Genomic DNA, 12,954 nt, shown 5'->3' with positions numbered 1-12,954 from the left:
CATACTGCATCTCTCTACTATTAATTATTCTGATCATCAAACATTAGATCAAATAATCAACGAAATATTACTCCCCTGCCTTTCACAAAAGATGAGCTACCTTAAACATGGATCACAAGGTAAAGCACAAGCACAATGACAAAGCAAAGCTACTGGCATGTGTCAAAGCCCCTTGTTTCCTATGCTCACTGTGGAACTTCTACAGCGTGCACAGAAGTCCAAGTCAAACAAGTTACTAGTATGCCATAAATGGAGATTTGAAAATTGCTTTAGAATTTATGACAATGGCACAGTAACTGGATATTGTATAGTAAGTGTCACTATCATACTAAACATAACTAAACTTTTAGATACTTAATTATTTGAACTTTCAATTCTTTTCATTAAAATATTTCTGAAGAGAGAAAAATCTCTGTACTTCTCTATACAAATACATCTGTGGAATACTTTCCCACTATAGCACACATTTTAAAGAAAGTAACTTCATAACTTACACATACAGTGTATTTTATTTCTATTATTTGCAACTGTACCACTGTAAGGCCACTCTGCTATAGTGTGATTCATGTCTGTGATGTTGTGTGGCTTTTCATGTAAACGATGAAATTTAGGTAATGATTAGCATATAGAACAGAAGAATTCAAAAAAATTAACTTCAAAACCCATAAATTTATTGCTTATGAAAGTTCCTCTGAACTACCAGAGAGTGCTAGATAGTCGCTGAAAACCACGAAATTTAAGGAAATACCACAAAGAACAGCTATAATTCAATTTCTCCACTTATCTAAACAAAGGATGAAATTTAGCTACGTACAGTTCCAGAGAGCACATCGTGAGGGCAGCAGTTGAGCAGGTGGCTCTTGCACACTCGGTCGTCGCTGAACTTGATCCGCTGACGGGTGGTGTCGCCTGCAATAGAGAAATCAGCACATGCCAGGTCAGAGAGCTGCAGCACTCAGACGTGTCCTGCAGCTTACATGCAAAGCATTAACAGTGCCCTGTCACATACTGAAGGTCTATGGAAACTACAACTCAAAACACTCTATGCTTCCTTGTCAAACAACACCAAAACCACAAATGTGTGTTTTAATGCTCTATAATGCTATTGAAAAATCCTCTCACACTTCCCCTTCAAAAATGCAGCAGGAAAAGTGCTTGAAACCAAAAAGTCAGTATTAGCTTAAAAACACTTTGTACAATAGCATTTGTTAAATGAGCTATATAATGCTCTGTTCAGACTTTGCATGAAATAGTGACATATTTCTATGCAAGAATTAGCATATCAAAGCAGCCTTATAAACACAAAATGAAACACATATAGAGTCCTCACCAAATCCCACCTGATACTCATTTTATGATTTTGCTCTTGGATGCAATGCACCCTTTAACATCTGATGGGAGTAGCATAAAGAGTTGGCAGAAGAATGATTTTAAATGCTTACAAACCTGAAAAAAAAAATCAAACATATGGGCATATCCTATATGCAAAATATTTTAGAGGTGTCTGCATATGATAAACCTTTTTTCTTTTTTCCTTCTACGTGCTGTTAGTTGGGCTGGAACATCTTAATTGTATCTTCATTGTGGCAGGTTGCAGCTCCTGCATCAGCAGAAGCATCAACCTGCCCAGACACTGAAGTCCAATTGTGAGGTTAAATATCCCTTCCCTGAGCAAGACCTGAAGTCTTCAGAACAAAGTAACCAGCTGCTGTTCTGGGGTGAGGGCTGAACATGTTTCCCTTTGAGTAAAATAACTGTCACTGAAATTCAGAAGAGAGATCACTGCAATGGCTCTCTTCTATTTAAGACAAAGGCATGATAAAACACCTTAATCTCTCTAAGGATGCAGCCTTTTTTTAAACATAATTTGATATGATCCCTTATAATTGAAAACCTACTGGTGAATTACTGAAGCAAAAAGAGCTGCTGGGAGAAAAAGTGACATACAGTGAGCTCAGACAGCAGACTCTTCCATTTCATCAAATATTTTAGAGAGTGTAGATACATTCTGCAGTTATTAAAGTTTTTTTTTTATGGCTTCATGATTTGAAACACTAAACTTCTGGATTTGAATGTCTTAAACAATTCAAGAAGCCATGTTCATTACTGAGGTTAACTACAACAGAGAGGAATAAAAAACCCGTATTTTTTCAGTCAAACCTTTCTTACTATTATGGAATCAGATTTTATAATATTTGTTCTATGTACAGGATGCTAATACATAACATTTTCAGATGGGCCATGTTTCAGATGATTAAGTAAACAAAAGCTTTTTTTAATTTGCCTGCGGGACACAACAGGTAAAACCTGTAACCCACACACCAAAGAGCTTCAAAGCAGTTCAACAATAGGTTTTCTAGAGGGCAACCTTACTGCTTGGTTATACTTACAGTATTAAAAATTCAGAGTAATCCCTTTATAATCATGCCTACTACTGCAGTAAAGAGTTTTGCTCTTTTTTTTTTTTCTTTTTAGGAGGTGGATCTTTAGTTTTTAAACACATAACTGCGTTTGTTCCACATTCATTAACACATCTGAAAAGTTATTGATAACTCACGGCTCGGCGAATGCGGGGCCTTTCTGACACTCCCTTGCAGATTGATGTAGGCAGGCAAAGATACATTGAACCTTTATAAATAAAACAAGGGGCCAGATTGTTCAGTTTGTATAGAATAATAGACTCTGCCAGCAATTTTAACACAGCATCTAGAAATACATGTTGACTGTAAAGATTCTTCTATATAAAGACACATCAACAAAATAACGTATTTAAAAACCCCAAAGCCAATGGCCTAACAGCACTAACCTATTGGGAGTCAAGGAGTTACCAAGACCAGAAAACTGCTGAAAGACTCATGCTCCTTAAGTATAGTTGGCAAATAGTATTTTCACAGACATTACCTCCAAATACCTTTTTTCACACCTCTATCACCATTAGGTACTGACACTACAGCTGAAATACAGTCCTTTTTCATCAAGTGGCTAGCATGATAATCACAATTACCAACCCGAGGAAGACAGCATAGGAAAAAAAAAAGTGGCTGAAACTGATCAACAAGAGCCTCAAGAATACACATTTGTATTTGTATTTTCAACTTTTATTCTTTCTGCACTGTGCCTTCATTTAAGCATTTAAAAAAACTTTCAGAAAGGTTCCCTTACAAATATGATTTGGGTATTTACATTTTCTTTTCTACAAAAAGCAATTTTATACATTAGCATTTCTTTTTAATATATGCTGTTTCAGAAGGAAAAGTTTAAAAAAAAAGTGTCATATATCACATTCTAACAATGGCTGTTTTGTCCCTCTGGCAGCCCATTTGCAAGTCTGACAGCTTCAGAAGAAAATGCTTTTATTTCTTCAAGAATTTTGTGAGCTCCAATATTCCTAAACAGTGCACACCTCTTGGCAAAGACAGAAGATTTATTCTGCTGCTGACCTACAGATGAATCATCCTGAGAGAGTGATGGCCTGGGATCTGCCCAGGTTGCTGAGGGGGGAAGGGAAGAATAAAACCTGTGGATCCACAATGCACCTGACATTCTGCAAATGACACCTGACAACAGCAAATGAGATTTATGCAGATGCCTTCTAAGAACTAAAACAACACAAACAGATGTGTTCTTGAGACAAGGACTTCTGCAATACAGTGGGTAACCAAGATGCTACTTCTGCTTGTCAAACTGTAGGGAAGTTGATACCTTCTCTGCATGGTCAAACAAACAAGCGAATGCTAAGTCTAAATAAATGAGTATAAAAAAAAAGCTTTATATATTCTGTAATAAGAAAGTAATACACCCAGGCACCAAGTAGATGCAGTCACCTAAGTTTTAGAAGTATTCTTGAACATGTAAAGAGGACACAATCACTGATATTTCAGACCTTATTACAAATTCTATTTTAATTGGTAAATAATTAAATCAGCTCAGAATAGCAGTTTATTTAACCTTGCTTCTGAAGAACAGCACAATATTTGACTACCTGATCTTTAAGACTTATGCTCATTACAGAAATGAAAGTAATTTACCAGGGCATTACAGGAGTCAAGATCTATTACTGTAAGCCATTCCTGTGTTTCAAATGATAAATTTTATCAACCATATGATTTTTCTTTTAGTGAAAAAAAATCTATGGAGAAAAGATAAACTAAATTTTCCCCAAGAAGTATCATTTTTAATTTTACTTGAAGTACCTGTCCCAAACCACATTTCTCTAAGAGATTACTTTCCCACTAAACAGAGAACTTTGAAACAGAACTGAAGAGAAAAAAAACCAAAACACCAAGGAAACTTCTATGCTTGCAAATTTCAGATCCTTTACAAGCATAAGGAAACTGCACACAAGATACACAAATATTCAAGAGATTATGGCAGCAATGTAAACTTTCTAGAGGAAGTTTTCTATTTTGGATAAAACATACTGACTACAAAATGAACATCAATATTTAAGACCAGCGCATACTGCTGATTAAGGAACATCCAGAGGTTAAGCTTACAATGTGCACTTGTACTACACAATTCACTTTGAACTCCCAAGTCTGATCTCTCAGCAGGCCACCACAATGTCATTGCTGTTCAGTGTATTTTAATCACAAAGCAGCAGAACGAACACTTGTGCATCAACAATGCTTAGCATGGTGACATGCTCATAACAATGACTTCTTTCATCCAGCAGCTCTTACTAGTCTGACGTCCCCTAATGCACTACTGTCAACAATCCCAAAGCACTGATGAGAATCCCCCTTTATAATCCAACTGTAACCTCTAATTGTAAACCAGTGATACAATCCATGCAAAGGAAACAAAGTGAATTTTCATTTTCATGCTGTTGACTTCCTGAATTAAGGTACATCAACAAAAAATGGTTAACTTTCCACTCAAATTTCTGAAGCATGAGTCCCAACATATTGGCAAGGGACCCTGAAAGATTTATTCAAGAACTACTAACAGGGTGGAGTATGTGTTTAAAAACTGTGTATCAAATTCCACCCACAAAGCAAGCCCTGTCTAAGCAGTATCCAACACCATTATTTATCTGAGGCTTATGCAGGCACAGAAGATCCTGTTCCTGCTGCACAGTGAATGTGCAGCTAATTCTGATACTCTTGTCACTAACACTGGACATGTCCTGATCCTAACACTTTTACAATAATACATATTTCTAACCAGGACTGCTTCTGTTTTACACCATGGCTGAAGTAACACTAGTGAAAGCAGAATATAATGAAGCCATCCTTTAGCTAATGCATTACAAGTTGAACAAATACAGGAATGGTTTTCCTTGAGGTATGAATATGCCCATTTGCTTATTCGTAAATCAGCATCCCAAGAAGAGAATAATTCCTCAAGTTCTTCACTGTTCCCATCATTTTTAAGGTCTAAACCACCAGAATTTTATAACAAAGCCAGAAAATACAGCCAATTCACTAGACACTATCATTGCTCTTAAAACCTGAGCACTCCTGATTGACAAATTGTCCCTGACACAAATAAAGCACCTTTTCATGAAGTTCTTGTGTTGTGACTACTTTCAGATTTCTGAGCTGATTTCAGTTCAACATTTTGGGGAGGTTTAGCAGAAATTCCTGTATATGTGGTATTTTTCTCTGCCTTTGCTGCTGCTCTCTCTGTATTTGAAAGCAGAGCTCTTGGAAGAGGCTCTTGGCTTCCTAGCCTGGCTCTCAGCCTGCAGCTACCCAAAATGGCTACAAGATCCTCAACAACGATCCATCAAAGTTTAAACACACATACCACCTTCCACCTCCAAGCAAAGTGGAAACCAAAATCTACCTAACCCTGCAAATACCAACACAAACCCTCCACCCATTGTGAAGTACACAGAAATTCTTCAGTAATCCCATACTAAAACAATGAAATTTAAAAGTGGGTTACACGTTCTAGATGACACCTCTGTTACCATATAAATCGTGCCACCAAACACAGGATGAGTAAAATAAGCACAGAAGTGTCACTTCAATTCCTTCTAAACAACAAGGACAGAAAAGTCTCACATTAAGGATAACTGAAGCATAACCCAGAAAAACCAGTCAGGATGTGAACAGATGCAAAAAGGGTATTACAAGCTTCAAAGGCAGAAGATGATCTACAACAAGTGTGTTTGCTAGCAACAGCTGAAGGACTGAGCTGAAGACTTCAAACACAGCAGCTCGGCTCAAAAAGCCAGCAGGTGAAGCAAAAGGAGAGGACTGGCACTTCATATATATGGCTTCTGTCTAAAGGCTCCTGAGATTTTTCTTCTAGTCACATAGCACAGAATTTGTTAAGAAGCTTGGGGAACCTTTTCATGACCACATGTAAGTCTCAGAAGCATGGACAAACCTACCTGTCTCTTAAGATAATCTAATTAACTTAGCTAGATTTTCATATTTCTAACTCTACTCTAATTTTGAAGCGGTGGCAATTATTTTAAAAACACAAATCATCACCACATTTCTTTGCAACAGTCAAGTCTTAGCAGCTTCAAGATGTTGTGTGGCACCAGGGCTACTGGGATCTGCAGTGCCTGCACTACTGCCACAAGAAATGATCCTGCTTCACGCCGTGCTTCCAGCCAGCTCCTCAGGCTCACTCCAGCCCTCGCTCCTGCAGCAAGGCAGAGCACATGACTGACCAGGTGGAAAATCAAACTCTTGGGCAAGGTAAGCTGATTCAGGATCAAATGGGATCTTCCCCCATCAGGCCTTTCACAGAAAAGTTTTCAATCTTTGCCCATTTAAACTATATCATGGAAAAAGACCCAAACCTGAGGATCCCAATATAAATTGTTAACATTTCACCCAATTTGCAAATGACTCAATTTATAGTTATGATCCTATCTGTAAGGTTCACTCCTGTCTTCTGGAGAACAGGGATGGCAAAAGCAGGGTTTACCTAAGCATACTATTAAAAAAAGCTTACTCAAATTTACAGTTCAAAACCAGTATTCTAAAAAGTAAAAGTCACACTTTTCTATGTGCTATGTACTCCTAAATGACAAGTTCCTGCAGCTCCAGTCAACAACAAAAAATTCAACTTGAACCAACCTTTTGACATATGGAATATGTGTATGGCAGGTTATCAGTATTTGGAATGCCATTTCAGAGATTTTTTTCAGCCTGCAGTCGGGACTATATTAAAAAAGCCCAGCTTTCTACTAGCATTCAAAATCAAAGATACTTTTAATTTTTTTTTTAAATTTTGGTACAGTCCATATCCAATTCAGCTTTCCACTTGTCAGAGATGTGTGCAAGAGAAGGTTAACCCAGGTAATACGCCATGTATTTTCAAAAACCCACGTGCTTTTAAATAATAATTAATAAATGTTTTCCCAGGTGTGTAAAAAAACCACTCCTGCCATTCAGATATTTCTTTGCATTGACATCACCAACACAACTGCTTTTCAGACAACCCAGCTGTATTTTAAGAATGGGAACTCGCTGGCAAGTCCTGAGAAGCAGCAGCCAAGTGCCCTCAGTTGCACTCCCTGTCAGGTGTCTGTCACATGAGCAAAGGCAGGCAGGGAGCAGGGAGCACTGGGCACAGCGGCTGCCAAGAGGCTGCCCAGCCCCACACGCTGGCAGGTACCAGCCAGCGATGCCCTGGGACTGCAAGTGCATCCATCCTGCTGCCCAAAGCCAGCCAAGGGAGGCAGCAGGCTGCCAGGGAGGAAGGGAAGCTCTCAGCTGTCCCTGCCCTCTGGGAAAGGGCACAGCCTGGGGCAGGCCTGGAGCAGCACACCCGGATTCTGCATGGAGCACGCTGAGCAGCCCTGCTGGACAAGAGGAGTCTCCTCTCTGACACAGATTATTTTTCATTAATATTCCTACAGCTTGGTGGGTATTTTCTGAATCACTGTGATCAATATGAACTGTGCTTTCTAGGTGTTCTCGGAGCTTAACAGCAAATCTATAAAAACATTTCATCACTGCACCTTCCAGGCGTTTCCTTTCTGGCCCTAGGGACACCAGGCATAATGAGTGTGCACACTGTCCCACAAATTACAGCCTACAGCTCATCTCCTAAACCCTGTTTGAGCATCTGATCGTGGAATTTTCAAAAATCATTTTCAGAGCGTTTTCATATTTTCTACAAATGATACAATAACCTAAAAGGGAAAAAAGAGACCCAAACAAAAAAGTCCCCTACATATATTCAGGCACAGCTGCTGGTTTTAAATTTACCTCTGAGCGTTTTCTATTCCCACTGACAAGATCAAATGTTTGATCTACCTTTCCTAAAACAGGTAAGATTTTTAAGCCTTCATATTCTAGGTTTCTCAAAAAAGCCCCGAACAAGACAAAAAGACCTGCCAGACTTTGCAAAGCATAAAACTAAAAAATACTGCGGTAATATTGAACAGCATAGAACAAAAACATTGCCCAAGAAAGATTATTTTTTCAGAAACTTTATTGCATTTTAAACTCTAATGTGCTGCCAGGAAGAGCAAAATCAAAGGCAATGGGGACAAGTGGTGAAATTAAAGTTCTGACCTACCAAGAAATTAAAGAATTGACACACTCTAATGAAAAGCTGCAGTTTGCATGTTAACAGAAATAGACTACTTGTCAAAGGTAAGAGGAGTAATAAAAAACCTAACAACCCCAAACCCCACTATTCTCAAGGTTAGCAACATTTCAATGACCTTGAGCCTGGCCTTGGATTTCTTAAGTACCAGCTTTGCAAAAAAAGGTTCATTTTCCATCCCTGTGTACAATTCAGTACAAATGATGCTGATGCTCCAGCTCCACTGGGCTTTTTTTTTTAACTAGAATGGTGTTACACAGAGATCCTCAATCCAGTCATGGAAGCCAGCTTCACAAATGGTCTTTTCTCCTTTTCCTTCCCCATCCTGCCCATTTTGTTTAAATGCTTCCTTTCTAGCCAGTTCGTTTCTGAACAGTTCAGCACATGTGGTTTAGGAATTACAGAGTGAGCAGGAGAGAGGGACTACAATTATCAATACAATGACTGCCTTCTTACAAAACCAGAGAAAATATAGCCTGAAATGGCTATTCCTGGTTTAGATTTTAGTCACTTAACATTTCTGGGCAGCTGTCTCAAGTAAACAACACTCTTCTCCCACCATCCAACAGAAAATACCTTCAGAGCTCCTCCACCCCCCTCAAACCTTCTGTGCAGTGTTAGGGTAGCACTGAGACAGCAATCTGGGTGCCAGCACTGGGAAGACTCGAGTCCCACAAGCACAACGTTACTTTGCCAAGCACTCAGACATACACAGCCACAACTGGAGGAAGTACTGGAAAATCTTCTGGAGCAAGACGAAACCACCCCAAATTAGATGCTGTGTGATGACAACTCACTGAACAGCCTTACTCTGGAAGACAATCTTTGCAGAACAGTAATTTAGAACTCAGCAAAAAGCGTTCACGATACAAGGAATATGTGTAAACCAGTTATATGTTTGGAAATTCTAGATTATACTAAAAAAAGCTGCCGTATCACGTTAGCCCAGTACCGAGAGATGATCAGGACATACACGGTAAGTCCCACCTCCCACATCCTACTCGGTGCACGGGGACACAGGTAACTGTTAAATCAACGTGCAGCTTCCACAAACATAACTCGTCTGCAAGAATGAGTACAGACTGAGTCTGCAGAACATTTAAATTATCTCTAATTGCTGCCTGCCCTCGGGTGCAGAATTCTCTTGCCTGCAAGTTAAGAACTGCCCGGCCTAAGCAGAGCTGCTGTTCTCTAGCAGATGCCCCAACTATCCGGACTGATGGGCCAGGGCCGGTGCAGACTTTCTGACAAGCTGATCGCCACGCACCCCGACAAAAAGCAATGCTGTCCACGGTGCGATCGCAGAGCGATCTCAAACCTGACCGTACATCTCGTGTCTCTCTGGGGTATGACTGCCTCCAGATGTTAAGCTTTTACTTGGCTGTTTAGGGTTTGTTTTTAAAACAATTTGTCCGGTTGGGTCAATCCCACACTGCCTTTCAGAAAGCAACAGCCATACCCGCCTGCTGCCTAGCACGATGGTCCGAGCCAGAACTGAGACCAATCTACCACGACACAAAACCCCGCCCTGCTCTGCTGAAGGGGCTCTTGGTCTGGGGGGATTTTTTCGGTTCGCTATGTCCTCCCCGGGACGATGAGACTCTCGCACGGGGGTGTGCCCCTGCTCGGTGCCCGGGCGGGAAGCCGCCAGCAGCGCCTCTCCAGCGGCAGCAGCAGCGCCCGCAGCTCCGCGGGGGAGGCGGCGCCCGGCCCCCCCCACCCCGCCGCTGACGGTCCCGGCAGCCCCGCCCCGCGGGGGGTGCGGGTAACGGGCTCGGGGCCTGCCAATCACGGCCAACACCGCCCGGCCCGCCCGGTACCGCCGTGACCTCCGGGGCTGCGGCGGCTCCGCCCCCTGCTCCCCGCCCCACCGCGGCCGGGGAGGCACTTACCGTCCCGGGACGTGCCCATGAGCTGGTCCAGCATGGCGCGCATCTGGGCCTGCGCCGACATCTTGAGCGCGGGGGGGGCCGGCGCGGCCCGGCCGAGTCACGCCGACAGCGGCCTACAACGCCCGAGGCGCGGCGGGCGCTCGGCCCTGCCCCTCGCGTCACGGGCGGGGCCGCTCCCCGGCCGCCGCGGGGGGAGGGAGGGCGGGAGCAGGCGCTGCCCCCGCCTGGCCTTCCCGGTGGGAAGCGGAGCGGGAAACTCGCGTGGTGCCGGAGCCGCCGCCTGCCGCCCCCACACGCTCCCGCTCCCTCCCGCGCCCGCCACGCGCGCGCGCCGGCGGGAACGGAAACCCACGCGCACGCGCCGTGCGCTGCTCCGTCCGCTCCGCGACGTCAGCACGGACGGGCCTCGGCGCTCGCCCATTGGCCACGGCCTGCGCCGCTCGCCTAGTGACGCACCGCGCGGCGAGGCTCCTGATTGGGCCGCCGGGCTGGGGCCTCGGGGCGCGCTGATTGGCCAGGGAGGCCCGCGTGGCCGGTGTGACGTCACGGTCTCCGGGTCAGCGGCGGCGCCGGGCGGGGCGGGGCGGGGCCAGCGCCCGTGTGGGGACGGTGCCCGATCGGGGACAGTTCCCTCCTGGACCGACGCGCAGCACCACTGCCACGGCCCCTGCTTCTCTCGAGCGCCGGGCACAGGCCTGGTGGGACAAGTTACTGTAACACCCCGCTGACTGAGAGCCTCCCTTAAAACTGAGCCTACCGGCGTGCGTGGCTGGGAATTCAACTTACAGGCCACCAAGATCCATTAAAAAAAAAATCCAAACAAAAAACCCAAAACAATGGATTTTACCCATTCTAACGCCTGCATTTTGTGACTCTTCCTTTGGCAGCCGTCGTGTTGCTGTCTGGTGCCCAAAACCTGTGGCAAAGATCAGTTCTAATCAGCCACAAGCGTTGTCGTGTCCAAGGTTAGCTCCATAGGAGTGAAAAAGGGCAACACGCAACCTCCCCTAACAATAACCCCGTCACCCCTGCAGTTATCTGTATGTCAGGACTTGCAGAGGATGCTCTTCTGTAACACATCCAGGAAAAGATTCTCTACCCGGTGCCCTTCAGCTAATTAGAATATTATATAGAAATTAGGTTTTTCTTTAAAATCTAAATTTACTTTTGTTAGCTGTCACGTTGGATTGAAGGGGAAGTAGATGGAGGAGGCACCAATGCTTGTTAGAGCTGTCTGTTCAGTACAGCTTAGGGGAAATTGAGAAATTTCAGTGACTATTTACACCAAACTTAAAGAGCATCTGTGTCTGGCCAAATGATCACTTTTTTATTTTTTTTTATTTCCCTTTCCGAGCAATATAGTACAGAATGCAGCAGTTGTCATTGAATAATCCTGAACCAGCAGTGTGTCACAGCCATTGTCAGTGTGTGGTGACATCCCACAGCTCTGACCTACTGCGCTGAAAATAGGTGGATGCTTTTCCAGCCATTATATCAAGGCTTTTCAAAAAAAACCCCCGATTTAACTGGTGAGACACTGTAAGACTTGCAAACTGGAATTCTGGCCAACAGAACCCTAAAACCTGTAGGTCACATCTCCTTGCAGTACCTAAGCAGCCCAAATTTTCCTTTTTTTAAAGATCTGTTGTGCCTATCCACTATACTGCAGGGATTAAACCATCTCCAAGTTTTAAATACAGGGGAAGGAATCAGTAGACTTGAACTAATTCTCTTTGCAATGCTCTTCTGACATGTAACTCATTAAGAATTCACCCCTCTGAATCGCTACTGCCATGGAAAAGAACCCAAAAAAATCTTTAAGGTGGAAGAGGTTTGTGCTGCTGCAGTGCTGGCCAGAACGCAGGGATGCTGCACAGAAGAGACCTTTGTTCTCGGGAGAGCAGGGAATCCCACACGCACACAATGTGGCTGGAACGTGCCTCAGGGAACACTGGACAAATTCACTTACACCTTTTGATTCCCGTGGGGGAACCACGAGCCCCTGCAGCCCCTCAGCGAGCAGCTGTCAGTGACGGCTGGCGTGTTTTTCCACTACAAACAACCTCTCTGTGAACCCGAGGAAGCTCCCGACACCCACATCAGCCCGTGCTCCTCACAACACCCATCCCCAAGGACGGGAACCCCGACACCGGGAGCGGGGCTCGGCTCTCTCGAGTCACGGCTCTCACACCACAGCCTCACACTGACACAAGGCACCTGCTCTAGGCCGTTTATTTATTTATTTATTGAGGAATGAAGGCGAGCACACAGCCCCGCCGGGCACACCGTGTCTCAGCCCTTCCCTCCCGGCTGCTGCGGCAGTCTGAAGCCCACCAGCCCGGCCACCTCCTGCGGCGAGCGCTCTCCCCGGCCGTGGTACTCGCGGTGCAGGGCCTCGTGCTGGCGGACGCTGCGCAGCAGGCACAGGTAGGTGTGCGCCTGGAAGTGCAGCTCCTGCTGGGCGCGGCACAGCTTCTGGCTGGTCACCTGCGGGCAGCGCGGTCAGGGCGGCGCCGGGGCCGGGCCGGGCCGGGGGCGC

General features: G+C 44.3%; 2 protein-coding genes across 5 annotated transcripts in view; both read right to left on the bottom strand.

Annotated features, from left to right (window-relative positions):
* Positions 1-10,793, bottom strand: part of LOC120510003 (putative RNA-binding protein Luc7-like 2) — a 29,849-nt gene extending 19,056 nt beyond the window's left edge. Inside the window, exons 1-2 of one of the 4 annotated variants that reach the window (XM_039725346.1) lie at positions 10,416-10,793; positions 815-909 (exon numbers count right to left, since the gene is read on the bottom strand). In XM_039725346.1, the coding sequence (XP_039581280.1) occupies positions 815-909; positions 10,416-10,476 (156 nt within the window). In that variant the 5' untranslated portion in view covers positions 10,477-10,793. Of the gene's footprint in view, positions 1-814; positions 910-1,340; positions 1,363-2,557; positions 2,624-10,415 lie in introns of those variants that run through there. The other 3 variants (XM_039725348.1, XM_039725350.1, XM_039725349.1) reach the window with 3 other exon arrangements.
* A 1,838-nt stretch (positions 10,794-12,631) lies between these two features.
* On the bottom strand, positions 12,632-12,911 carry FMC1 (formation of mitochondrial complex V assembly factor 1 homolog; the record flags this gene model as incomplete). The annotated part of the gene is made up of 1 exon (XM_039725360.1): positions 12,632-12,911. A coding segment is annotated over one exon (204 nt), but the record flags the coding sequence as incomplete, so codon positions are not given.
* Positions 12,912-12,954: the final 43 nt, after the last annotated feature.

Source organism: Passer montanus, unplaced genomic scaffold (genome assembly GCF_014805655.1).
Source record: "Passer montanus isolate IOZ18808 unplaced genomic scaffold, ASM1480565v1 scaffold55, whole genome shotgun sequence".
NCBI lineage: Eukaryota > Metazoa > Chordata > Aves > Passeriformes > Passeridae > Passer > Passer montanus.
Note: the sequence above shows the minus strand (reverse complement) of the source record. Positions and strands in the feature narration are given on the sequence as shown.